At 39.3% G+C, this 26,524-nt stretch overlaps 1 protein-coding gene across 4 annotated transcripts in view; it reads left to right on the plus strand.

Moving 5' to 3' along the window:
• COL11A1 (collagen type XI alpha 1 chain) overlaps positions 1–26,524 on the plus strand; it is a 393,450-nt gene that overhangs the window by 224,832 nt on the left and 142,094 nt on the right. For all 4 annotated transcript variants that reach the window (XM_086954309.1, XM_086954306.1, XM_086954313.1 and 1 more), the window contains 3 exons: positions 15,964–16,017; positions 18,289–18,396; positions 20,119–20,172. In XM_086954309.1, the coding sequence (XP_086810435.1) occupies positions 15,964–16,017; positions 18,289–18,396; positions 20,119–20,172 (216 nt within the window). The remainder of the gene's footprint in view (positions 1–15,963; positions 16,018–18,288; positions 18,397–20,118; positions 20,173–26,524) is intronic.

The following is a 26,524-nucleotide window of genomic DNA, read 5'->3' on the forward strand; positions in this document are numbered from 1 at the left end:
CCTCACAGTAGTGAACAAGCATTGGTAAATGCAATAGGTTTTGCTCATGTGATTAACACAAAGTTGTTGTTGTTGTAAGTTTTGGGCTGGTGAGTGGTTGTGCAATATAAGTTCCTGAAACTACGTAAAAGTGTTAGTACTTGTTTAATGAGAAGAGCAATAAATTGTGCAGTAACTAGTGGTAATATACGCAGAAATATTAGTTGAAGGGCAGATGATTGAACTAAAATGAAATGCAGTACTCAACATTCTCCAAATAAGAATACGGTTATGATTTAGGGGGTGAAAAGGGGCACTGTAGATACTACAAGACGCTGAGTTCAAAGGTATCGTAGAAAAACTAAATCATGCAGCTCACAAGCACACTTAAAATACGTGCTGACACAAGGAGAGTCATTTGAAAGCATCAGACAAACCCAAAAAAATACAGCCGAAAAGCACTCAAATCATATGCAGTCTTAATGAAATAGTTCTTTAAGTCAAGAAGGATTTGGCCGGAGTGCAGAAGAAACTTTTATGTTTTAAGTGCTATCACCGACAAATAAGCAACACGAAGGAGGGTGAGATTTTTCCTTTTTTGAGGGAAGTACACTGGTACAATAGTGTAGACCTAATTCTCACCATACTCTAAAAACAATTGTTTCAGAATATCATTGACCGTTCTTCATTCCTGTGCTCCAAATATACATTTGCAATTGCATTTTGTATTTTTTACAATTGAAGTTAACTACAGTAGGTATCATATGTTTAATATTTATTAAAACTTAATTATTTTAAAATATATTTATGGCCAGTATAAAAAACATTGGTAGCTGGTTAAACTTATGGGATCACAGTTGTGAGTTTTCATTCTCCTTGTCAATTTATGTATTACTGTGTTTCTATTCCTCTCTCAAATGCATACAAGGATAGAAATCCACACAGAAACAGAAACTGAATTTTGACTGGTAAAAATTGAAGGGGTGTAGAAAACATATTTGGGAATCCCCCACTCTTAAGTCACAGAGTTGTAAACTCAATGGTCACGATCGTATGCCATTTATATATCATGAATTGCAAATGAATGAAGTATTAGAGTTTTTTCCCAGCAAAAAAAGTACCCACCATTCAAACAATACACTCTGGGAGATGAAGCATATACCATTATTATTGTTTACAATTCTTTCTTATATCTTCCGAGCTCTCATTTAAATTTATTTTATTTGTAAAAGATGCTAAAGAGTCTATGTTTTAGTTCACATATATTTAACAATTATTTTCTTAGTGCGTTTTATAAATTGTTTATTGCACTCTGTTTGAACACACATTTCATAAATTTAGAGATGCAATACATGCACACTTTAAAAAGATGGAACCAAGAAAACAAGTTTGTAGAGCTTCACATTAAAATATCAAAAAAGTATATTACCAGTCTCTAAAGGAAAAACGATTTATTGATTTTAATAAGAAGTGCAGAATTATCCATTTGCCTACTGCAGCAGCATTAGTTTGTTTGAGAAAGCTATAGTATTAACTCTTTCCTGCTGTCGGTTGCTATTTTTTTACTTGGGGACAAGTGGATTAAGGACTATAAGAAATGCATTTTCCAGAACAATAGTCAATATTACACTTTCACTTTGTTCTAATCATTTTCTGATATTTTAGCCATAAGCGTAGAGAATCACTGAACTTTAGCTTGGAAACACAGCGTCAGACTCGAGATTAGAGCACATACAATTGCTCCTGTGGTGTTTACTTTGGAAGACCCATATGTGAATCCCTGCATTCGGTGTGCACTGGGCTCACTTTTCATCACAGAGGCTTGATTGTGCCCCGCTAGGAACAGTTTAAAGAGCATCTGCATGAATAGAGGCAGCGCACAGTTAAGCAGCTGTAGTTACCTGCAGATGTCTTCCATTGCATGCACATAGTGCCTTTTTACATATGTCAGAGCTCTACGTAAACTTTTTGTGGAATTCTATGAATATATCGAAGACGCATATTTAGAGCATGTGGAAATAGTGCTGATTGAATCAATCACAGGCAAATTGTATTTCTGATCGGGAGGAAGGCAGGGTGGTGAAATAACAATGAGCATTCTGGTGTGCACCGGGCTTAATTTGCACTACAGAGGGTCGATTACCTCTAGCTAGGAGTGTCTGCGTGAACAGAGGCCGTGCACAGGTGATTAACTGTAGTTCCCCTCAAAGGTCTTCCATAGCACGCACATAGTGCTATGTTACAGATGTCTGAGTGCTTTATAACGTTTTGAGAGAATTGTATACATATATTGAGGCAGCATTGGTAGAGCATGTGTTGAGGTTCTGATTGACTAAATCACAAGCAAATTGTATTTCTGAACGGGAGGAAGGTAGGGTGGGGGTGTGGATGAAACAACAGTGAGGTCTGAAGACACCAGGTAGAGGGGGAAGAGGGCGGTGTGAAAGAGAAGAACTGCTTGCTGAAAAGTGAAGTAGCAGGGGTGCTGACACTCTTGCTCACAAATAAGATAAGATAAGAAAGAAGTTCAAACAATGCAGATGAATACGGGTACTTGTGCATTGGGACACTGATAGGAAGAGCACACAAAGAACAACAGGAAATGGTATTCAACAACCAATGGAAACAGAGGAAAAATAAGTTTCAAGCACAAGAACAAAATGAAAAGGAAGAGCGGGATGTAAGCCCCTTTTAAGTATATTAAATACAATAGATTTTACAAGGCAAACACAAGTGCTGTGAAGGTGAACTAAAAACACATTTAGCTGTGATTCACTACCAGGACATGTAAAACTTGAAAGTACATGTCCTAGTTTTTAGTTACACAGCACCCTGCCTTAGGGGTGACGTGTGTGTAATAAAAGGGGAGTTTAAGGCTTGGAAACTGCACACATAGGCATTGGAATGGCAAGCCTGAGACAGGTTTGAAAGGCTACTTGTGGGAGTGTCACAATCAGTGCTGCAGGTTCACCAGTAGCATTTAAATTATAGGCCCTGGATATATAGTATACCCCTTTACAAGGGACTTACATGTAAACTATATATGCCAATTAGATATATACCAATGTCACCATGTTTTTCGGACAAATCACATGCACCTTAGCACTGGTCAGCAGTGTGTAAGTGCTCAGAGTCCTAAGGCCAACAAAACGATACAGAAAAAAGTGGAGGTAAGCAGCCAGAAAGTTCAGGGAAGAACACTATCATGCTAAACAAATACAGTCAAGAGAAATGGGCCTAAAACTGATATGTGGCCTCAGATTTTGAGATGTAGCCATTACCTTTGGCCAATATCTGTGCAAAATAATAACTTCTTATGCTTGGCCTTGTACCTCTTAGTGACTCAGACCTGGGCTACCACTCCTCTCATATTGGTAATGATGTGTCTTGAACTGGTAGGCTGATGTCCACTTTATTAGGAGGAAGCCCTGATTAGAGCACTGGTCTTGATATGGGAGATCTGGCTTTGTTAGTTAGGCCAAACTGAACAAAAACGTTGTGATTGCAACCATTTGGTTTTGCATATTGCACTGTATATTGCTTTCTATTGGCAAAATGAGTTGCATGCTGCTGGTTAATCTGCTATTCTTTCAAATGTTTTAATATTTGTGGGCTAATGGGCTGCTGATCACCTACTATATTTTTGTGAAAAGAAATTTCAATTTTTTTACTGTTTTGTATTCATGATAGGTGGATGACATGTGTTGGTTGAGTTGAATTAATTAAGTGCTAAGTACTGCTGATTTCATGATATCTGTAAATATATATGTCAATGAATTGAGTAAAATGCAATATTTCTGTAGGAATGTATTTCTTGGAATTAAAGAATATTGCATTTTTAGCAGGCATAGTTATTAACCAGTGGTGTCCTAGGAACTACTGCCCTAAACTTCTATGATTATATCACAGTCCACAACTAGTGAGGTCGAGCAGTCAAGGCCTACTCCAGGAGACAGCAGGTTTAAAAGTCATCTATAGCAACAGTGTAATAAAACACATTAGTTTTTCATCAGTAGTCAGGGCAGTATGTTTTAAAAAACAGGTCTATTACACACAGGAAATGTAAAACCATTAAAAAGATAATCAACAATAAAACAGTTGAGAATGTTAAAGCTCAATCTAGGGCCAAGATGTTACCTGCAATCTCTTAAAAGAGTCCATGCAATATGCGCTGTACTCCAAATAACATAAGAACTTTTGGATAATGTTATCCTACGTAGAAAGGATAGAGAACTCACAGTTGTCCTCTGTAACATTCAGGCCTGGCTCTCTTAAAATGGTTTGGGTATGTTCAGAGTAGATATCCTTCGCCGACTCCAGCTTCAGAGAACATTCATCCTCAGGGACTGGGTGAAAACCCGCACCCAAGACAGATACTAACTCCTGGAGTTTTGCAAACACCACACCGCGAGTATCTTCGCTACAGGGCCCGACCTCGAGCAGAGCCTACGCTCCAAGGCAGGAAACCTCCAGGGCTCGGGAGGAGCCTAAGGTCCACGGCACGAAACCACCTTGAGAGAGCGATGTCTTACGCCCAGAACATCCCCCAAAATGCCCTCCACAGTTGGCGTAAGCCACATTTTCAAAAGCCCTTAGCCACAAAAAGCAACATTTGCCAGTGGTGACTCCTCAAACTCCAGATCCGAGGCCTCAATGCTAAAATAAGGAGCTTTGCACCAAAAGCCTGTGCTATCCGACTTGGAACCGAGATCTATTTTGAAGACACCCTTGAGGCAGGCACCAAGCTCAACTACTAGAGAAGCCCTACCTGCTGAGAAACTAGGCATTCAGCATGGCCTATGTGAAGGGAGTACCTTCACTAATGTAATCTCCTGCCACAGCCACCAATGGCCTCCCCCCACTCGGTTCTTATTCTCCATCCGACCACCCCTAAGAAAATCAAAATATGCAAAGGAAATGAAGATGAAAAGACCATCTGCGTGCACGTCGTTTGCCCTGCCCTGCTTGCATATGTTTCCTAGTAAAACATTTACATCATCAAATTGGCGCCTGCCTTGTTTCCAAAATGAAGCCAATCAATTTCCATCTTCAAGTAAATGATTCAAAAACCACTTGCTTCTACCTTTTTAGAATGTTTTCTCCTCACACTTCTTAGATTGTAAAGCCAACTCTGCAATACTCAAGAGACCTATAAAGGTTCTTTTTGAAATTTCATACCGCAGGGTTCAGGGAGCCCTTTAGATTTTAAAGACAGAAACAGATGTAAAAGGTGAACTTTCAAATTGTTCATTATTCTAAATGCTTGCCTAGAGGCGAGGTTTGCCAGTCACTTAGTACATTTCGTTCGCTAAGTGTATTTGGCTGTCCTTATATTGTTGGACAGCGATCAGATGTCAGGATATTTGGTACATGTGAAATGCATCAAGGTTCATTAACTGTCGCCCTTTTCCACTAGTATGTGTGGCTGAGATCGAGACATGCACTGCCCTAAATGCCATTGCAATAAATGAGCACAAAGGAAGCGCAATGCCATTTGGCACTACTGAGGGATCATTAGGTACTCACAGACTACCCAATAAAATGTGCATAAGCGTACCACATATGTGCCACACGTACTGCACAAATATGCAGCAATGAGGCAGAAAATGATATACTCAGAATTGTGTGCATTTCCAGCACGTGCATAATGAGGATGTAAGTGAAAATGTACATTAATGGGGCAGAAAATGAGATGTGCATATGCGCGTACACTGTAAGTGTGTTCTGATTGCAGAATTTAGATGCGTGCAGCGCAAGGCTGGACTGGCCATTCAGGCATCAGGCGTTTCCCCAGGAGGCTGGAAGGGTGGGAGTTGCTTTATTTTTTACTGGGGGCCACTTTGTTGCAGTTTCAAAGCACTGCGGATCTCCTTGCATATCCAACACTTTTCAGGCAACAATAAAAGTGGCAATATAACTCTGGAGTTTTGTCTAATGGCAATTTTGGCTCATTTAAGGTAGTGAAAAGGGTTAATATGCCTGCTGCAAAGAGCGTGTACTATGCATATCACAGAACAGTATTTTATTTTCAGCTCAGTGGGTTACTGCTTTTGTTACACTTATCTTTTTGTAACTGTGCAGTTCATATTTACAACCCGTACTCTACTTTAGAAAGTTTTCTTCTTTTGTCCCAATCTTTCATTAGCCTAATTTTGCTAAAAAAACGTTTTTTTGGGTAGAAATAAATTCCTTTTAGTAAAGTACCACTGTGTTACTTTCTGAATCATATTTGTGTGCCTCCCCAACCAAGCACTCTTAGAAAATGTGTGGCGTTTGTCCTGCAAAAATGTGCATTAATGGGGCAGAAAATAATCCGCTTAGATTTGCTTGCACTGCACATGCACTTTGTTTGCATGACTCAGCTTGTCCAGGGCCTGGATGCAAATTGTGTCACTCTGCCATTTCACTGGCAGAGTACTAGCCTGGAGTCTACTTTCAGAGCAGGGTTGGCTGCCATAACCCAACCATGTTGCCTACTCCTTTCCATTTGTGGACTTACGTAGTGTGTGGCTGGTTTGAAAATGTTTGCCAAAACCGGTTTTGGCACGTTCTCAGGTCAGCCATGATCAAGTGTGGGCACGTTGTCCATCACTGTTCTGAAACTAAAAATCACTATCAAGTATAATCCATGCATAAAACACATAAATGGCCCGGTCATATTAAAAAATATATACGTTGTTATGCTTTGCTTTCCTCACACATTAGAAACAAGTCAAAGTCACACTTTTAGAAGACGCTTCCTTTCAGAAACATACTATCTATTATTCTGTGATCCAACCTCAGTTTTCAGGACAAAAAAATAAGCAAGCTTCCAGAATGTCACATAAAAACAAATATACAATCCAACAACTATAAGTGTAATATGGACACAGACTGATCAGAAAGTACACAGGAGGTTCAAGTAGAGGAGAGGATGCGGCCCATGTAGATGCAATAGAGTACAGTTAAAATAATTTTGACAAGGCAAAACATGTCTCTGTCTTACAGAACCCAAGTACAAGCTACATAATTCATCTGATGGGCCATTGGCAGAGTTGCCAATGCTATTGGGAATTACAATGTCCTTGGCAAATTTGCAGACTCAGTAAAATTCACACCAGAACTCCAGCTGCTGAAAACAGCCAAAAGCTTCTGGTGACACTATGAGGGGAAATTAAAAATTCCCGACGGAATGGGGTCAGAAATCACTGCTTGGGGGTGGGAGAAAGAGTCAGAACTGACTAACTAACATCAAACATTTAACTTTTTAAATGTTAAAACAAGCTTTTTGTTTGCACCCTTCCTTGATTTGATTACACCTCCTCTTGCCAAGAGCCTGTATGTTAGATTCAGATACAGCAACCTGCTTCTGAAATTTCCGGGGAAAGAGGCGACTGGCCTGGTTTTAGATCTTTGTCCTGCTTGCCACGAAGCTCACGAGTCTGAAGAACACATCTTGTTTTTTTTGTACAAAGTATAGGCAGCTGCGCCGGAAATGGATTAGACCACTATGTCTCAATTTGGGAACTAGGCAGCACCAGATCGCATTCAGGATCTTAAAATCGGATACATCAGGGCCAATAGTATTTGCTCTTAGTCGTTTTTATTTTCCTTTTGGTTGATCCATAAAAAAGTTTTTATTATAGTAATGAAGTCTTTATAAATCCTTTTTCCTCCTACGTTGTACATGTATTTTAAAAATGAAGTTGGTATACATGGTCCAGTACTCTAAATGATTGGTAGACTGTATAGCATACTCTTTTTTAGCTTGACTATGTAGGACGAACTTTTGTATGTTGTTTTACCCTGTTTTGGGATGTCATCTGTACTCATGCTTCAAATGGTTTAATACTATTTTAATTGTGTATATGGTTGTGTTTTTATCTTTTGTATACTTTGATGGTGTTTTGTACAAATGACCGAATAAATTAATATGATGACGATGATGAGTCAGAACTGGGGACCTGGTAAAGAGACTCCTATTTTGAAAGACTGTGAACGGTTTCCTATCATATACACTTGATCAGAGCTTTTTTAATGCATTCAAGAATTACCCAAATTATCTCTACTCCAAATCATGTCAAGTATTAATGCTAGCTGTGCTATTGTAGCGCTATTCACAAAGCAATTCAGTGCACAATGTTGGAGAAAATTATTATTGGGATTGTCATGTATATCTCTAAAGTAGTCTGAATTTAACACATTTTCAGCATCCTTACGTGCATTTTACTGACAGGTGTTTTGAATTTCAAACATGAGCATGCAATTGTCCTGCTGCATTGACATTTTAGAAGTCACTCCTTCCTTACAAGATTTCACCTTTGATATTCGCCTTTAGTCACAAATGTCTTGATTTTCTCAAACTGCATTTTGCAAATCAGTCCTGTCAGTGATAGGGATGATTGATTGGTCATTATTTCCCGCCCCTAACATTTTAAGATGGCCCTGCACCCATGCTGCAAAATGTATTTATTCATTTTGGGGCAGAGCTGCCCTGTTTCTAAAGGATGAGGCAGCTAACGCGTGTAAGGCCACTAGATGGTGGCAGATGCTAAATCTTTTGTGTTTCCTCTTTCCTTGGCGAACTATTTTAAACTTTAAAAGAGGTCCTTCGCCTATGAAAAGCCCTTCTTCAGTTTGCCTCCTCAGGCCCCACCAGAACCTCTGATATGCCTGGAGGTGAATGGCACATCCAGTTTCTGCAAATTGTACAGAACTTGTGTGTTTCAGGTGTGCCTCAGTTGTATAATCATATTCCTTTAGGTTTCTTGTTTTGGTAAAGTGAGAAAGCCATTTGTTTTGAGCTTGTGTTTTTTATTGATTATTTTTTGTATTCTCACAATATATTTTTCAATGCTATTGACCACGAGAGGAGTGCGATGAGTTTCTTTCCGTACATAAATCTTTTTCAGTAGCCACCCGTGGAGGGAGTGGTGCGGGGCGGTGGGGCGGGGGAGCGTCAGGGTGGGGGGTAGTAAACTCTGGCATACGGCTGAAGGGAGATAAGCACATAAATAAATAAAAAGAATTACATTGGGCACGCTGAAACGCCTATGGAGTTTCAGTGCGCACGATTTAATTTGTTTTATTTATTTATTTATTTACTCATCTCTGTTCGGCCTACGGCGTAGTTTACTACCCCCACCCTGCGTCTCCCCGTCCTGCCTCACCTCCCCACACCACTCCCTCCACGGGCCGCTACTGATCTTTTTCCTTTTCAAACAGTATTTAGGCTCAGAGTGACTCATGCTTAATTTGAGCCGATGGTTTTCAGTGCTTGGCACCAGCACTTAATTGTCGGCACCAGCCCTTATAAAAGTCTGCTATGTAGTGGCGCTGATTGTCTGATTTAGAGTGAGCACAACAGCTGTTTATTAATTCAATATACGTTAAAATGACTAATACCTGCTGCCCAAGCTATTCTTATAGCTTTGGGGGCCTGGAAACTCTGAAATGTCACACTTGTAGGATTTTGATGGTTAGTAGTTGTTTTGGTACTGTCATTGGTAGCGCTAGCAGGGGCAAAGGATGGTGCAGGTTGCAGCGGCCTTTTGATGAGAGGCTTGGCACTTGTTCTTTTTTTTTTACAAATTTAGCACTAGAGGGACTAAATATTTCACTATATTGGAATTTGCAGAATGCAATTGGACACATTTGTATTCGATAAAACACTGCTGGCAGCAAGGAATACTGTGTGATTTAGTGTAAATAGATGATAATATTGGATTCTACTCAATTTACAAGTACAATTTAAAATCCCCTAAAATTGTTATGGGATTAGGCCCCCTGTGATAAAGGCAAACAATCGGATCTACTTTTTAAACCTCATTATTTTTAGCTTTGTCTCACAAATGGCAGGAAACTCGGATAGATTGTTTTCCCTACAAGTCTGTATAACATGCCTCCCTGCAGTGAAGTGTCCTGGTCGCAGCATTCAGGCGACTTGTAAGGAATTTGAGCAGGGTCTGCCAATACAGGCCCCCGTCCCCTGCAGGCTTGTGGGATCTGTTGAAACTTGAAACATCGAGCAGAGACAAAATGTGGTCAGGGACTAAAAGCATGAATTGCTGCAGGAAAACAACTTCACACAATCTGTAACACGATTTTCGTTAATCATTTGAAAGCACCTGGATTCGTTCTGTCTGCCCCTGGCAATTTAAGAAAAAAACACATGGGCAGGCATTTGACACAATTGAACAGACCATTATTTGTCAACCATGTGCAGACTGTTTACAGCAGGTACCAAATAAAACATTGTTTCCTACAGTAGGTGAACTTTAGCTTTACAATCAGGTATCTTATAATACCCCAGGCATAAATACTATTATTAGGAGGCAGAATTGTAGAGTATGTTTTAACATCCTATGTTTTATTTCAAATTCAGCCATGTTCGGTTAAAATCTCTAAACAAATAGAGACGGCTGGAACTCATGTTACAGTGACAAATTCACGAAAATCCAGAATATTACAAATTTATCAATTGGTCATTTTAAGGTGGAAAATCACCAAACTTGAATTAACAACTAATATTTAATATGTTCATACTGGTTTCATAACAAATCACTTAGGACAGTTTCATATTTTTTTTTAACTATATGTTTTTCATGAAGGATCCATTTTGTACACTAAATGTCACGTTACAAGAAAACCAAACTGCAGGAATAAAGAGCAATACAATATTATAATAAAGGTACAAAAAGTGCCCGACGCACCCAAAAATGTTCATGCAGAAAACATTTAATACTTCTATAAAGAGCCAAATGGGGCGTTTGCAGCTACTACACATCACGTATTGGTGTATTTTAAAGAAGGTGTTAAGAGCCCAAGGCTACCAATCAGACAACTGACATTAACTATGTATCTTTCTCTGGTAGCTCCAGGCTGGTACTTATCTGTACTTCCATGTGAAAAGTCAATGTTCCATAAGGTTCTTGATAGAGGATGCAGGAGCGGCCCATGCAGGTAAGAGCGGTGATGCCGGGTTGGTCGGGGATTCAACAGACGACCATGATGGAAAATGTAATAAATAATACATTTTCCCTTATCCATGTCTGTCGAAATCCCCCCCAATCCAGCCACTCCCCCAACCCTCTTTCCTGCACGGCCGCTGCTGAGAGGATGGCTCATTGTTCCCTCCCATTGGAAAGTTGCATGCTGTGCTAGCACAAGCTCTACTTTAATGAAGGTCTGATCCCAAAATGGAATTCTAGTCCCAGCCCATGGTGGCCCTACTCTGATATAAAACACTCGAGTTAGTACCTGAAAACGACAGTTCTTTATTATAACCTTATAGCTCGCAGTAGAGGGCTATACCAGCTATTAGAAAATTAGAATGTTGGGAGCTTCATTGAAAACAATGGAGTGCTCCGGGCTTATAATGGCTGGAGCTCCAACATGCCAATGTTTCTTTGATCACAGCTCTGGCTGAGAACAAAGGCTTCAAGGAGCCTGAGGGGATTTCAATCCCCTCAATCTCCCATAAGGCTTTTTTCTTTTTTGTTAGAACAGTGTGCCCTCTAGTGGCAGAATGTTCTAATAGCCTTATAGCCCTTCGTAGCTGTGCTATACCGGCTATTAAAGTCCCTGTCCCTTGTTAAAGGCCCTCGCCAGGGCCTTTAATAGCCGGTATAGCCATATACGGCGGGCTATAAGGCTATATTAAAGGCCCTCTCCAGCGTTAAAGGCCCGAGCCAAAGGCGAGAGCCTTTAACAAGGGAGAGGGACTTTAATAGCCGGTATAGCCCAGCTACGAAGGGCTATAAGGTTATTAGAACATTCGTCTACTAGAGGGCAGAATGTTCTTACAAAAAAAAAACAAAGCCCTATGGGAGCGTGAAGGGATTGGAATCCCCTCAGGCTTCCTGAAGCCTTTGTTCACAGCCAGAGCTGTGAACAAAGAAACATTGGAATGTTGGAGCTCCAGGCTTATACCAGCCATTATAAACTCGGAGCACTCCATTGTTTTCAATGGAGCTCCCAACATTCCAATGTTCTAATTGATTCTAAACCTTCAATTGAGTTAAAGGGTCCACAGTTCCAGGCAATAGTTGTTCCAGAATAGTTGGCTTGGAGTTCTCGGAATTCCTTCTGATGTCATTTTTTGACCTCCAAGTGCCACAGAGTATCAGTGCAATATGTAGTAACCCTTAATTTACTAACTGATAGATAGTATGCAGTAAATGTCTGAAGGCAGCTCTAACTACTGTCAAAACATACATTATGCATTGTGCATGAGACCGCGAGTTCAATACTTCATTTCACCAAGGTCAACTTAAGGGATTTCCCAGTGCCCCTTAAACAGGTTTTCTACATTCAGCCACACCTTGGTTGTCTGCTTTCGAACTGTCTGTGCACACCTCATATAAAATACTCTTTAATTGTCATAGGCTTCATCATTAGAAATATCATTGGAAGAAGGGTGTGTACCTAACCCTCAGAGACTCTCAGTATACATAGATCTTTGGGCCTGATCCACAAACGTTTTTCAGTGACTTACGTTTGTAGTACTTCTGTCATACTCCTCTTTTACTCTTTGAATTTAGGAGTAGGATCAGATTACTTCAAGAGCAAGTCACACATATCAAAAGCAAAACGTCTTTGAGAAGGGGGGCAGTGGTGCTGGTGATGTAAAACAAAATGATTGGGATCCCTTACAGAATGTGATTGGGGGCCCCTGAGTCCCCAATACCTCACAGATATTCATTGGCCTTCGACTTAACAGGGATGCCTGAATGGCTAGGAGACCTCTAGTTGGGAGATTGGGGGCCCACCTGCACTGCAGGTGTGTGCCGCACAGGCCTGCATTTTGCTTCACAAGGGGGCCAATGTTTTAAGCTCAGTAGTAAAGGGCGTAAACAGAAATTTTATAGTGGCAACATCATTTAAATAAAACGTTTGGCTTATTTTTATATAGTACCTCTGGTTAGAATTGTTTTTCATATAAAACTCTTTAAATACTAAAAAGGGGAATGCTATCTTTGTGAAAGGCAATATTTTAAGAGAGACATTTGAAATTGAAATTCCACTTCTGCAACTCTGTATTGTAAGAAGCATAAATTAATTAAACAGACACATTTGTGTGAATATGCTGGTGGGACAAGCTCATCCGGTGGTTAAATTATCACTTCTGATTCCTGTGAACTACACAATCAATCCACAACAGCCCCTTGTTTCAGACAATTCAACTCATTTAAAAGACTCATTTAATTTGCCACGTTTATGGTGATGGAGAGCAAAGTGAATGCACTCTCTGCCTCAGACCCCCTGCAGTTGTTGATAGAAAGTCTTGCACCATAAATTCACAACAGCGAAGTGTTTATGCTGGCCTTCTGAAAAATGAAAGATATGACTACTTAAAGCTTGAAATACAAGCCCATTACATGCAATGCCAAATGCACTTGGAAAAATATATTGCTCGTTGCTTTCAGTAAGAGCTTCCGTACACCCTTCATCAACTTGATCCTTACTAGAGTCTCAGCTGCAGAAACCAAATATAGAGAATGTAAAACAGAAATTAGAAGCAGCCGTGGTATAATGAGTAAATGTGACATTTAGTTGTGTCAGCCACTTATGCAAAAGGGACCCCTTCAATCATAAGCCACCATGAGAATATGGTCCCTCAACAGCCCTTGAATAACCCTCCTTCCACCATGGTGGCTGTTAATGAATGACAGCTGCAACAGGTGCTCACCTGCTGCCATGAGTGGCTACTGCCAGTGGCGTAGCTGGGATGGTGGAGCGCTCCGCCCCTGTAGCACTCTTTTTTGGGGCGGCTGAGGTGAACAAGTCGTGCCGACTAACACCTTCCCCCCCGCCCCGACAACAAGTCGTCTTTGTGCCGCTTACACCGCCTGGTTTCCCTCGTGCTTTCTGTCAGTGAATTAGAACTGAACCATGAGCAGGTTTTCACTAGGCCTGGACAAAATTTACGCTACAGCAGCATGATCTCATGTAATTTCTGCACATTTTTCTTTAGCTTGTAACACAAAATTCCTGAAATTATCCTAATATTTTGTTGAAAAAAAATTGTGCAAACATACAGGAAGAGGGGGAATGACCAAAACACAAGCAGTCTCCGTTTGCATCACTTGTGTTTTTAGCAATATTTTTTTGAGTGTAAAATGAGGCCTAGGGCCCTACTACTATAAATAGGGCACACTTTACCTTAAAACAGTTGTGCCGGGCGCAAACTGATCAATTGTGCCCTATTACATTGAATGTGCTGTCTGTAGGGTAGCTGTGAAGTTGTGCTTCCCTGGGGTTAGTGTATTCAAGTAACAGGCCACACAATATCTGTGTTTTTTCTGTAATACCAAAGTGCCTCGGGACGCGCAAAGCGGGAACCCATGCCTGCTGCTCTCCCGGGGCACTTTCCATAATACAGCCCCTAGAACCCAAAATGGACGCATAGATGCATTTCATGCTAAAATATAGCACCAAATGCCAGTATCACACACAGTCTTATAAAATCGACATAAGAGTGCAAACTAGTTCCGCAGTCTGCCGGATGAGAAGATGTGATTGCTGAAAGTCATATTATACATTCTCTAATGTTGAGGCTAGGCTTATTAGACATATTTATCCATCTGCCTTTTTCATGAATCAGGAGAACATACCCACTGAATGCAAACTTGAGTGGAAAATCAACACCACCAGTCAAATGCCTCGCAGATGAAATTTGCATAATGAAGTTGATCGCCAGCCAAATGCAGTAGAAAAGCATTCACAGTGACTTGTTGATATTACAAACAGCTGTTTCGTACTCAGACTATAACAAACTAAAGTAAACGGAAACAGATGACTGTCTCTGTCAAGCATGAGAACTAAATGGAAAGTTGGAAGCAAAAGATTTCTTATTATCTAATTTTAAAATCACAGTCCCATAAATCTGTATCTCATACCATTCATCACATTGCATCTACCGTGCATTCAACCGTCAGATAAAGAGCTGATGCTCAGGCTGCCATTTCTCATCTGTTAATTACGATAACACTATGAATCGAGCCTACAGATGAAATAGTAAAGTAACCTGGTGATAATCCCATCATGATTCCTGACGGGCCCAGAAGAATTTTTTTTATGGCAGAACAATCTTGAATAATTTCAAATTTTTAGGATATGTATGTCTATTGCTATTTTTTTTCTCTCAGTTACAACTTTTTTTGCATAATTTTCACCCTCAGAGAAAGTAGCAGAAAATGTCTTGCAGTGCCTATGAATCTGATCTGTGTCATGGCCATGAGACATTTGCTAGTTGAACTAGCCAACCGCTTGTATCTTGCACGCCATTTATGGAAAGGAAATATTTTCACTCAGACTGACCAAATAAATGGATTTCAAATATTATTTGTAACTTTTATGAAAATTGCACAGCGTTCTAAAAAATTACACTTACCACACAAGGGGAAACATCTACCTGTAGGGCCAGATTTGCAAAGCCCTTGCGTTACCCTTGGGCCTAATTGTGATTTACTAAGCTATGCTAAGCCACCTTGCGTGCCTCTGCATGGCTTAGTCAATCCAGAGCAGCTCAAGGTAGCACAAATCATTACCTAGCATTACTCTGCATTAGGGAGACATTCCATGGGTGAATCGGGGGCATTCCCATGCATCCACCAATTCCCACATTTAGAAAGACTTGTTAACATGAGCATGTGTTAAAACCTTACGCCTTCCCAACAAAGGTGTAAGGAGTTTCTCCTCATTATTTCCTCTTTCTATGTTTGATACATTCTGAAGCACATTTAGAAAGAGGAAAATGCCTCAAAGGATTGATAAGCAGGTGAATGTCACCCAAGTCAAGAGGGTATCCCCAGTGTAATGTTTTATCATTCACCATGGATAGTTAACTAATATAAAAATGGCTTTCTCTACTTTGGTTATTCTTTCCATTGCACTTTCAATCCTACTTTCTGCAACATTGATTTAATATTAGTCATCATGTGTACATACTAGATATATATATTTCAAACACAACAATTCTGTTTTCATTTTAAATTTTTACAGGGTGAAGATGGTTTCCCTGGATTTAAAGGAGATATGGGCATTAAAGGAGACAGGGTAAGTGAAACAAGCTGATATATGTTATATTTACCCAAACCAACTATTTGAATCAGGATCCAAAATATAGCAGTTCATTCTCAACGATGTATGTAAGCATTGAATTAATGGTTATAGTGAATACAATGATATGTGCTGCCTGCTTTTGTGTGGAAAGTATTTTTGCACTTTGGTGCACCCCTGATCTATCTTATAGTCAGGCATTACTGTCAATAGAATGGACCTTATTTTATCAGGTTTAGACAAATTATAAATATTTTTACGTTTCACCGTTCATTTTTCTATGGAATGTGGTTTAATGTTTGGAAATAAAATTGAGATGTCATTCATAACCTTCAGCCTTCCTTCATTTACATTGAAATGTAGTATAGTCAGAGTGTCACTTAGATACAGCTCGCTCATTGACGGTTACACTTGTATCAGAGCAACGGAAGAACACCAGTGTTTTCTGTTAATGGAATTCACAAACAAACTAGTACTGGTAGAAGCAAGATGGATCACTTGATGTGCGTTTTTCAATTTAAGCTAAGATTCAGTATAGATATTGATGCCAGCTGCTGTGAATCTGGATGGTTACTAAGTAGTAGCACATAATACTAAAGGGTTATTGTCTCAATGGAGTCGATGATGTAGGCATGGAAGAGGTCTTACAGACAATTTTTGGCAAAGTTTATTCATCTGTTAGAAATCATCCATCTACAGAACAACTGTTAATTCCAGGTTCATGTATCTTGCTGAAAACTAACAGACTGGTGGATAAAATAAAGAGTTGCTTGAGACAGCTTTCTGAACTGTAAATATTATATTGTATCATGCTAGGCATGTTTCGCCATTTCCATTTTTCTTTTAATGTTCTCTGGCAGTAAAGCATAATAAATGCAAAAGTAAGCTTAGTATTTTAAAGGCCACAACATATTTCTCATGAAGATACATGAGCAATGACTAAAGAGGTTAAACTCCATAGCAACACAATCATGTATAAGAGTGAGTGTTCAAAATCATAGATAAAATCTAAAATGTCAGTTCTAAGTTACACTGGAAATCCAAGAGGAGAGGTGGTGGTTATATTTAAGATCTGGGCTGAAAAAGCTAGAAAACTCTTTTACTTAATATGATCTTGTACATTGTGGATATCCTGAAAGTTACTTAACCTGAACTTGTCTTTGCCAGTCTGCATATTAAACAATCTTGGAAACGGAGTTTGCCTGACTGTACCACCTTGTAAACATGAAACAAAATTATAAATGCAATTTATAGAACCATCAACTACAAACGCAAAGGCGTGAAGCTTTGGGCCTATGCTAACTTTATGGTATGAATAATAACCGATGAGTCTCACCAGGAAGGAGCTTTGTAATGAATCTTCACATTTTCTCCAGTACACCTTATTGATAAAAAACTGAGCAAAATCAAAATTGCAAGACCATATTAAAATGAGTGTTATAGATGCTTAATATACCAGAGCAAGGTTCTTAAAATTATATTTCCAAATAAAAAGATTCATGTTTAAGCAAAAGACCAACATAACAGAGGTCTATAACCGACTCCACCTGCTGCTAAGTGTTCTTCTTTGTCTAGATCAATGTATGTGATAAACTGAATCCCTTTAGGTATTTTAAGGTGCCATAGCCTGAAATCAAAATGCAAGTATATTTTATAAGATTCAGTTTTATAAGTGGTGGAGAAAAATTATAATACACTACTTTTATACAGCTCATATAGGGAGTAAAGTCTCAGTTATGTGATGATAATGGCCTACATATCAAATTATTAAGATGAAAAGAAATAATGGTATTTAGCTTAAGAATAACATTAACTCTCCTAATTTTAGAACACTCAATATATGTTCCGTAAACAGAGACCCCTTACTGTAAAAGTCAAATACATTTTAGTTGTAGCTTGTAGGCTCATAATATTGCCTGGCCAATTTCTAATTTCACATGTCAAGAAGATGAGTTCTATTTAATGTAGTTGCATGGAAGGTCTAAAGGTAAAACTTTGTTTTGAGCACATTAAGGCAATGTAAGGCTTGCACAATGAGGCACAAGAGGATCTACTAGCTTTATCAGGTTAAGACATGACCCGTGTTAATATAGGGGCCACCATTTTACTGAACATGTAGGTCTGTTTTATTATGTGTCTGTTGTCTAGGGTACATATATGGCCTTGTGAATGAAATAAAAACATTACAATATGAAGTAACATACCTGAATATAACATGGTTGAAGAGTAGGTTTGGCTGACGTTGATGATCACTGTTGTGTTTTTAAGGGTGAACTTGGAACACTTGGTCCACGAGGAGAAGATGGTCCTGAGGGTCCTAAAGGTAGAGCCGGCCCAACTGGAGATGCTGGTGGTCCAGGTCTTGCTGGGGAGAAGGTAAGTGATTTAAAATGATTTGATGCAAGGTACCTTGTTAATATACTGAATTACAAAAAAAAATAAGTTCAGCTAATAGGAGCACATTAAGAGATAATCTATTTTTGTACTCCCATAAGTCACGAGATAGAAGTCCTTTCATCTTATTGACCCTGGTGTTGGCATTTAAGTACCACTTAAAAAGTGAACATTGTCAGCAGGCATTGTCTGTTAATTTAGATGTGTTTCCGACTGTTCATCTAGCTGTGGTTTAGTTATTGACAATTTGGCAATTAAATTGAATTGGAACCAATTTTCTATCAGTATATTGCGACAGTACAAAAAAACCACTAACTTCCCTAATTTCCTGGATTTAGAATACTAGGAACATGAGAATTCTACTTGTCTCAAGATTGAGAGGAGATGATTGTGGGTGCAGAAAATGTTTTGATGGACAATGTTGCCAAAACATTAATGTCCGAATTTCTATCTAGAGAATTGTCTTGGGGCAGGAATGTTGGGTTACTCGTGCATTTACATAATAAAAAAGAACTAGGACAAGGACACTGGGTAATAAAATATGACAAATTAAGTAGCAGGTTGATTTTAGCATTCACATATTAGTAAATCAATAGCATTGGGCAAACTAAAAGCAAATTCATCTTCTCAAAGTGGCTTGACATACAGGAAATTGCAAAAAATAATGATGAGAAAATTCAGAGGTCTAATACAACCTTTTGAACTCTTTCAAACCCATAGTTAATATAATCCATTGCGGTCTCGTTGAGTGCTTGGAAAACTCAATAGGAGCGTATCATTCACTTTAATCTCAGGAAATATAACTAACTATACTATCTTTAGATATCTCAGAGGCCGTATTCAGCTCTTTCCCAATGGTCATGAATGCCTCAAGAGTGCCTTAGCCTAGAGGCCTCCATTATCATTTTATCTAAGCATGCTCCCTTATTGCCCCCAAGAGGCGGTCTATTGAAATGGGCTATTAAATGTGTAGATGCTTGCCTTCTAAGCTGACAGGGAGTTTTATAACGATTAAGCACATAGAAGTAAAAATTAAAAAGCACTCTGAATATAATTTCTGGAAATAAAATGGCTTCCATTTGGCCATGTCTGAGGTATAATTTGTACTACTAAATGTGTAGTCTTATAAACTGATTTTTACAGACAACTAATTTCATTAGTGGGTCTGGTCTGAGATTCTATGCTTTGGGCGCTCCAGAACAAACATTCCAGAACAAACATTTCAATTATAGGAGGTCTGGCTGATTGCTCTTTGGATATCCATCCACACAAGACCCTCACATTTGCTGGAAGGCCCTAGAATATGGATGAGAAAAGAAAGTCTCAGACTGCATCTTACTCTCTAGTGAGCAGCATTCAGGTGTTGCCAGCATACATTCTAGGCATCCATCTGTGAACATGCTGCCCAATACTGCTCCTGCAATATCCCTGTCAGCAGAAGTGCACATCAGGTCTGAGAATGGCACACAATATATATGCAATTGCTGGCAATGGGCATGATTGTATTCTGCAAAGGACAGATTGTGCTACACCCAATAATATTATACACGATGGCCATATATTTTAGTGTGGTTCTATAATTGTTTCCATTATAGGAAGGTTTTCTCTGCTTGGAAATTAAGATTGAAAATTATATTGCATATTTTTTCCTTGTGGGGCCATTACATTGCTTTTCACCGTTTTCTTTATTTTTTACTGAACTAGGGGAAATTAGGTGTTCCAGGATTGCCAGGATATCCAGGAAGACAAGGGCCAAAGGTATATTGTTATGTTTTTTTTTATTTCTTGTTGGCAATATTACTGGATTCAAAAACAACGCTCAAAGAAATACACTTTCTCGGTACCAGAGGAATAGAAATAAACATCACATTGCTCATGTAGCTTGCAAAACACAGAATTTTAGAGTACTTTTCCTCATCTGAAATTCTGCCGAGAGCTAAGATGGAAATAATGCATTTGCCTTTCCACTGGGGCACACCGCCATTGTGACCTACACTTTCAAAGTGTTTTATATTGTTTGACCCGCTCAAATAACTTTCGATTCCTTGATGGGTATTTTACACTGGAGAACTCAGGTGCCCAATTACACTTAGCTTTCATCTGTTCCCAATGCCCAAGCTGACTGATTTCGCTCACCCCGAGCACAGACATGCTGAAAGTCAATCCACTAAAGACAGCATGTTTTTCAGAAAATGCCATGTTTGCAACACATTAGTGAAGCTTCTTCAAAAGGGCACATCAATATAATTTCCCAAAAAATTGCGAATAATTTGAGCTAGTGTGTATCTTCTGAGAAGAGATGTAAGAGGTACAATGTCCCCTTCGGTTGAGAGAAAGCTAAGCTACCTTCACTGTGCTATATTACCCAAGATCTTTGATTGAGTCACTAGTATTATATTCATCAAACAGCAGTACCAAGAATGCCAGTGGTCACGAAACAGCTGGATTTCTAAACCTTTATAGAAACAAAATTGCAGCAAGTCTTCAAATAGGTCAAGGTAAGCTCAATGGCCCTCCTTATGTAAAGGAAGCAAGTGTACCAGTTGGAGGTCAACTTGATTATCAATTTCCCGAACCATAATATCAACTATAGAGACCTGTGAGAAAATAGTCTATATCAGAGTACATCTTTCCTCACTTTCTCTTAAGCATCCACTGTACTACCAAAGGCAAGGCAAGAGTGTGTGGGAACCCAAGGGGCCACCTCTAAGAGATCAGCCTCCCCAAAGAGCCGAGATCTAGGAACCTGCCCCTCCCCCGCTGAGCAGGCACGTTTCATCCCTGTGGTCCAGTGGAGAATTTGGCACGAATGAAGTGTATTGAACTGAAATATCCAATGAACTAGGCTGGCAAGAAATACTTCTATAATCTGCACTTAATTCACATGTACCACTTATCATGAAGATGCACTATACCTTCAGGTAAACAGTAAATCTTTTGGGGTTGAGGGCAGAAATGTTATACATTGAATTACACTGAATTTGAAAATGTCTGAAATCATCTGTTTTGCCTCTGTTAGGACAATAGCTGAAAAAGGACACCCATTTGAGGGCTATGTCACTGTAAAGGCAACTGCAAGTATCACTAGCAGTAACCATACCGCCACATGTGTGATAAGAGCGGGGGAGGCCGGCGCCCACAAAACTCATGCCGCCCAGGGCGGACCGCCCAGCCTCTCCTGCTACGCCACTGGCATGCACACTCACACACACATACACACACATTTTTTAGTATGATCCTGGGATTTTCTACACCTCATCTATTAGTTTTCCTTCTAATTCTACTCAGCAACTCGTTTTTCATTGGTAAAAGCCCTCCTATATAACCAATGAAACATAAACACAAGTGGCGAGAAGGGGCAACATTCAGCAAGGTGGCAATTGTTTATCTATCACCTTCTACTTATTCTATTTTTTATTTATTGAACATTTGAGGTCTATTTTTCTTTCCAAACTTGCCCACAAAACGTCTGGAGGCCATATTAAAACCGTCCATCCCATTTTTATAAAGTGAGTGTGTAAGCTCCGTGCAACACACTCCTACATTCCTTGCTTTACGATGTTTTCATTTAGATAAACGCTTCATATTTGTGTGCCTTCTACTTTTTTCTCCAGATCAATCCTCCTGGGTAAATCTGTTTGTAACAAATGCACACACGTTAGGTAATGTTCCCATCCACCTGTATAAGTTGAGACACTCACATACTTATGTAGGTTTCAAACCAGAATTTAATTTATCCATCTGTTCGTAGAGCTCTGCGCCCTAAAGCACTTTGTGAGCATTGATGAATTGTACAGGACTTGTCTGAGTCATAGTATGATAAATAAATGTGATTATGAGGGGGAGTTTAAGCTGTCTCTGCTTCTGTTTACTAGCTTATAAGCAAAATGACATTAAATAGATATGACAGTCATGGTCTGCCTGCCTCGTCAATCATCATACACTGCAGAGGCGAGGCCAGGCCGAGTGGCCACACATAGTCCAGACTGAATAGAAAATTGTGTTCAGTGAAAATGATTTCAGAGTTTTATTCAAAAAGCGCAGACCCATATTATAAGCGTGAGAGATCTTATAAAAATGTGAACCGGTTGAATAATTCTATTGAAATTCTTAGGGCCTGATTCACAAAGGCCTGAATTAAGAAGTCACAGGTGTACACTCTTTCGTTTCCTCTTACCTTTGAGTAGGTGTGTGCCTTTATGGGCATTTGCAGGGGCAATATTAGAGAAACCCTGCCATAAAGAAAATATGACTGCAAAATCATTGTGTACTGCTCTGTATTGTATTGTATTGTAATTGCATTTATATAGCGCTTACTACTCCTGACGAGGCGTCAAAGTGCTTTTTCGGCAAGTAGTACGTTACTCCAGAACCCATAAAGGATTAGTGTTGAATTAGTATAGTGAAATATGAAAGTAATTTGAGTGGTGGATAGGTTAGTCAGTTATTTGGATTCAGAAGGATAGAGGAAGAATAGAAGAGGGAAAAAAGGTTTGTATTTATGTAGCGCCTGTTACCTCTGATGGGGTGTTGAAGCGCTTTTTTTGGCGAGTAGCACGCTACTCTGGAAACCCATACAAGATTTGTGGTGACTTATTATAGTGAAATATGAAAGTAATTTGAGTGATGGATATTAGTCAGTTATTTTGAATGAGAAGGGTAGTGGAGGGATAGAAGAGGGAAAAAGGTTTGCATTTATATAGCGCTTGTTAACCCTTATAGGGTGCTGAAGCACTGTTAAAGTGAGTAGCACGCTACTCCTGAACCCATATAGGATTAGTGTTTAATTAGTGTAGTGAAATATGAAGGTAATTTGAGTGCTCGATATGTCAGTCAGTTATTTGGATTGAGAAGGGTAAGGGAGGGATGGAAGAGGGAAAAGGTTTGCATTTATATAGTGCTTGTTACCCCTGATGGGATATTGAAGCTCTTTTTTGGCGAGTAGCACGCTATTCCTGACCCCATGAAGGATTAGTGTTGAAAATCAGTATAGTGAAATATGAAAGTAATTTGAGTGCTGGATATGTTATTCAGGTATTTGGATAGAGAAGGGTAGTGGAGGGATAGAAGACGGAAAAAGGTTTGCATTTATATAGTGCTTGCTACCCCTGATGAGGTGCTTAACTGCTTTTTCGGTGAGTAGCACGCTACTCTGGAACTCATAAAGGATTAATGGTAAATTAGTATAGTGAAATATGAAATTTGAGAAGTGGACATGTTAATCTGTTATTGTGATTGAAAAGGATTGTAGAGGTATAGAAGGGTGAAGGATTTAGACTTTTTTGTTTGTTTTGGAGGTCATAGCAGTAGGAAGAGTCTTGGTATGAGTAAAAAGGGATGTGGAGGGGAAGAGTCAGAGGGAAGGGTTTAGAAAGGCTTGTTTGTATGGATCTGTATAGTAAAAGAGGTGTCAGATGATGTGAAACAAAATTGTGCAAACTACTTTAGCCACAGTCCATGTTACAGTAACGTTTTTGTTCGAGAGCAAAAATGAAAAAAATAGATCGTGTAACACTTGTTAAAGATACAAAACTCACTTGCATTTGTTTACAAGTCGAATTCTGTGTGTAATAATTAATTTAATGCACAATCCATAGCCTGCAAAAGATAGCTCTTTATGAGTGAACAACATTTTTTTAATACAAATGGTTTGGCAAATATAACCCCATCATTCACATTTGATAAGTGCACAAATCTTATTTCTACGTTTTTTAGTAGTAAAACAATGGAAAAATAAGAACAATATCAATTTAGGTCTTGTTTGCTCTTGTGCAGATAGATATACCATACCTTACTCCTATTCATATCACACAGTCACAAACCATGATTTGAATGGATTTGTGATGGGGTGGTTGTTCCAGTCCAGGCACTATAAAAATCAGCTCGTGAGTGTTCCTACAAATGCACCATAGTCCGATATCTATGAATGATCCCACTTCTTAAAAGTTCCCTTTGGTTTAAAATCCTATTGGCTAATTAGGTTGAAAAGGTCTATTTTCCAATGTGACATTTCTAAGTAATTTTTGCAAAGGAGAACTATGTTTTTTTCAATCATATAAATCCATTGGTGTAAGATGAGTTTGTTCCCAGTGCTTATTTTGTACGGTTAAATGCAGGTGGAGGATATTTCCCCCTACTCCTGAACAACCGAAACTTATTTTTATACCATGAGCCATTGACCCAGAGCAAAAGAGTGAAACGTGGAAAAAAGATTTAAAAAATGAGGCGAATGATAGGAAAATGGTGAAAAAGGGAGAAAGCAGGGGTGGACCTGCTACAGAAACATAAATAGACAGGAAATGGAAGCTAGTGGAGGAAAGAGGCATGCTCTGACATCAAGAATGTGCAGCCTTAGTATTTGTCAAATGTGTCTGGGCTCCAAAGAAACAACATTGGGCCACAACACTTTTTTTTTTCCTTTCATTTTTTATGTTCTTTTTGTTACCGTCCTTTTTTCAGCCTGAAAAGACAACCACTCCTACCTGTGACGTGCATAAATTAGTGTGCGTTTCTAAGCTGTACAACTACCTGAAAAATGTTTGTGACTACAAGTTTGTGGGTAGTCATTGCTTTTGGCAGAGCTACCTTTCTTATAGTGAAACACACTCCTCTTTGCCCCTATCCTAAATATATGACAGTTAAAAATCTAACATGCAGGTTCATTTATCTTCATATTAGATTCACTTTACAGTCGTAAAATCAGATGAATCAGTAGAATTCACTAGCTTAAATTCATTTGTGGCTCACATGTCATAGAAATAGTTTGTGATTCTGTTGCACAGTGGCTTGTTACAATCCTGAACAAGAAGGCATTTTTTTTCACCAGTACATGCTAGTTAGGATGCACCTCAATTGCAGCATAGATGTAGATCTTGCAATGATAGGGTGAGCTTACTTCACATTTTTGTTTGCACTGACTGAAGTATAGCTAGAGCATTAAAACCTTAATTTATTCTTTATGATCTTGGGGCAGAACCATTGCTTAATTTGAGCCGGTGGTTGCAGTTGAGATCCAGAGGCACTCATTTTTGGGGACCGGCACTTATTTTTCCTTATCAGACTTTATCCAGCTCAAGAGAGAGAAAAGCACAGGAGGAGGAAGAGACACACTGAAAAGGTGATAAAGAAAGCAAGGGTGAAAAAGAGCCTGCAATAGTGAGATTTAGGGACACAGAGTGTCTGGTGGTGGATGAAGGAGGCATGAAGGGGAATCAAGGCTATGCAGCCTTAGAGTTCAACATACTGACTTTCAAAAGCTCTGGCCACAGGCTTTTGAGCTGAACTTTGGTCTGCATCACTCATTCTTTTACAAACTAAGCCCTGGGTCAAACCCATTGGGAGGTCCTGCCTCATACATCAGACTCAAACAAAAACATTACTGTGATGTGCTAAGGTATTCACCTGCTTCGGTTTGTTCACTGTCATTGAACAAAGTCAAGCTTTGTCTTCCTGCCTCCATTTTCTCTAAGGTCATCACATGTCAAGGTTTTATAAAAAAAAAAGCCATGAAAGAAATGCATCAGCATAGTGGTCTGAAAGGTCACAGTGCAAAAGGAGAGAGTGGGTGGTCTGTAAAAGAAACCAAGCATTGGGGCACGTTTCAGTGCTTTCAGGAGTGCATTGGGTGCAGTATTCTATTTCCACGTGTCCAAGATAGCGTCAATGTACGCTGCGGCTTTATGATAGAAGCCTTTGTCTGAGGGGAAACAGAGATAGTGTCTCACTCAGCAAACGGAAATAGGAAAAATGCACTGCTACACTAGGACTATTACACCATTACCAAGAATGTTGACATGCTGCAATTTAAACATAAGATGAGATCCGCATTGACACACACCGTCTGATAGCAGCTGTCATTTCATTTAATAGTTCAATCTATATGGAAGTTTGAGCTCTGCTGTTTATTTCTGAGAGATAAAATAACATTTTCCAATGTGTCTTATTCTATCGCTGTTTTTAATGCACTCCGGATTTGAAGGTTTATGGTAAGCTATTTTCTCTAATTTTCCCCGGGTCCGCAAAACAATATTAAAGACTATTTGCTCTGACCTGGGTAGAGCACGCGCCGCCTCATCAATATGCTAATCTTTGTCAGACGCATGTGACTTTT

The sequence above is a fragment of the Lissotriton vulgaris genome, chromosome 1_1, assembly GCF_964263255.1.
Source record: "Lissotriton vulgaris chromosome 1_1, aLisVul1.2, whole genome shotgun sequence".
Taxonomy (NCBI): Eukaryota; Metazoa; Chordata; class Amphibia; order Caudata; family Salamandridae; genus Lissotriton; species Lissotriton vulgaris.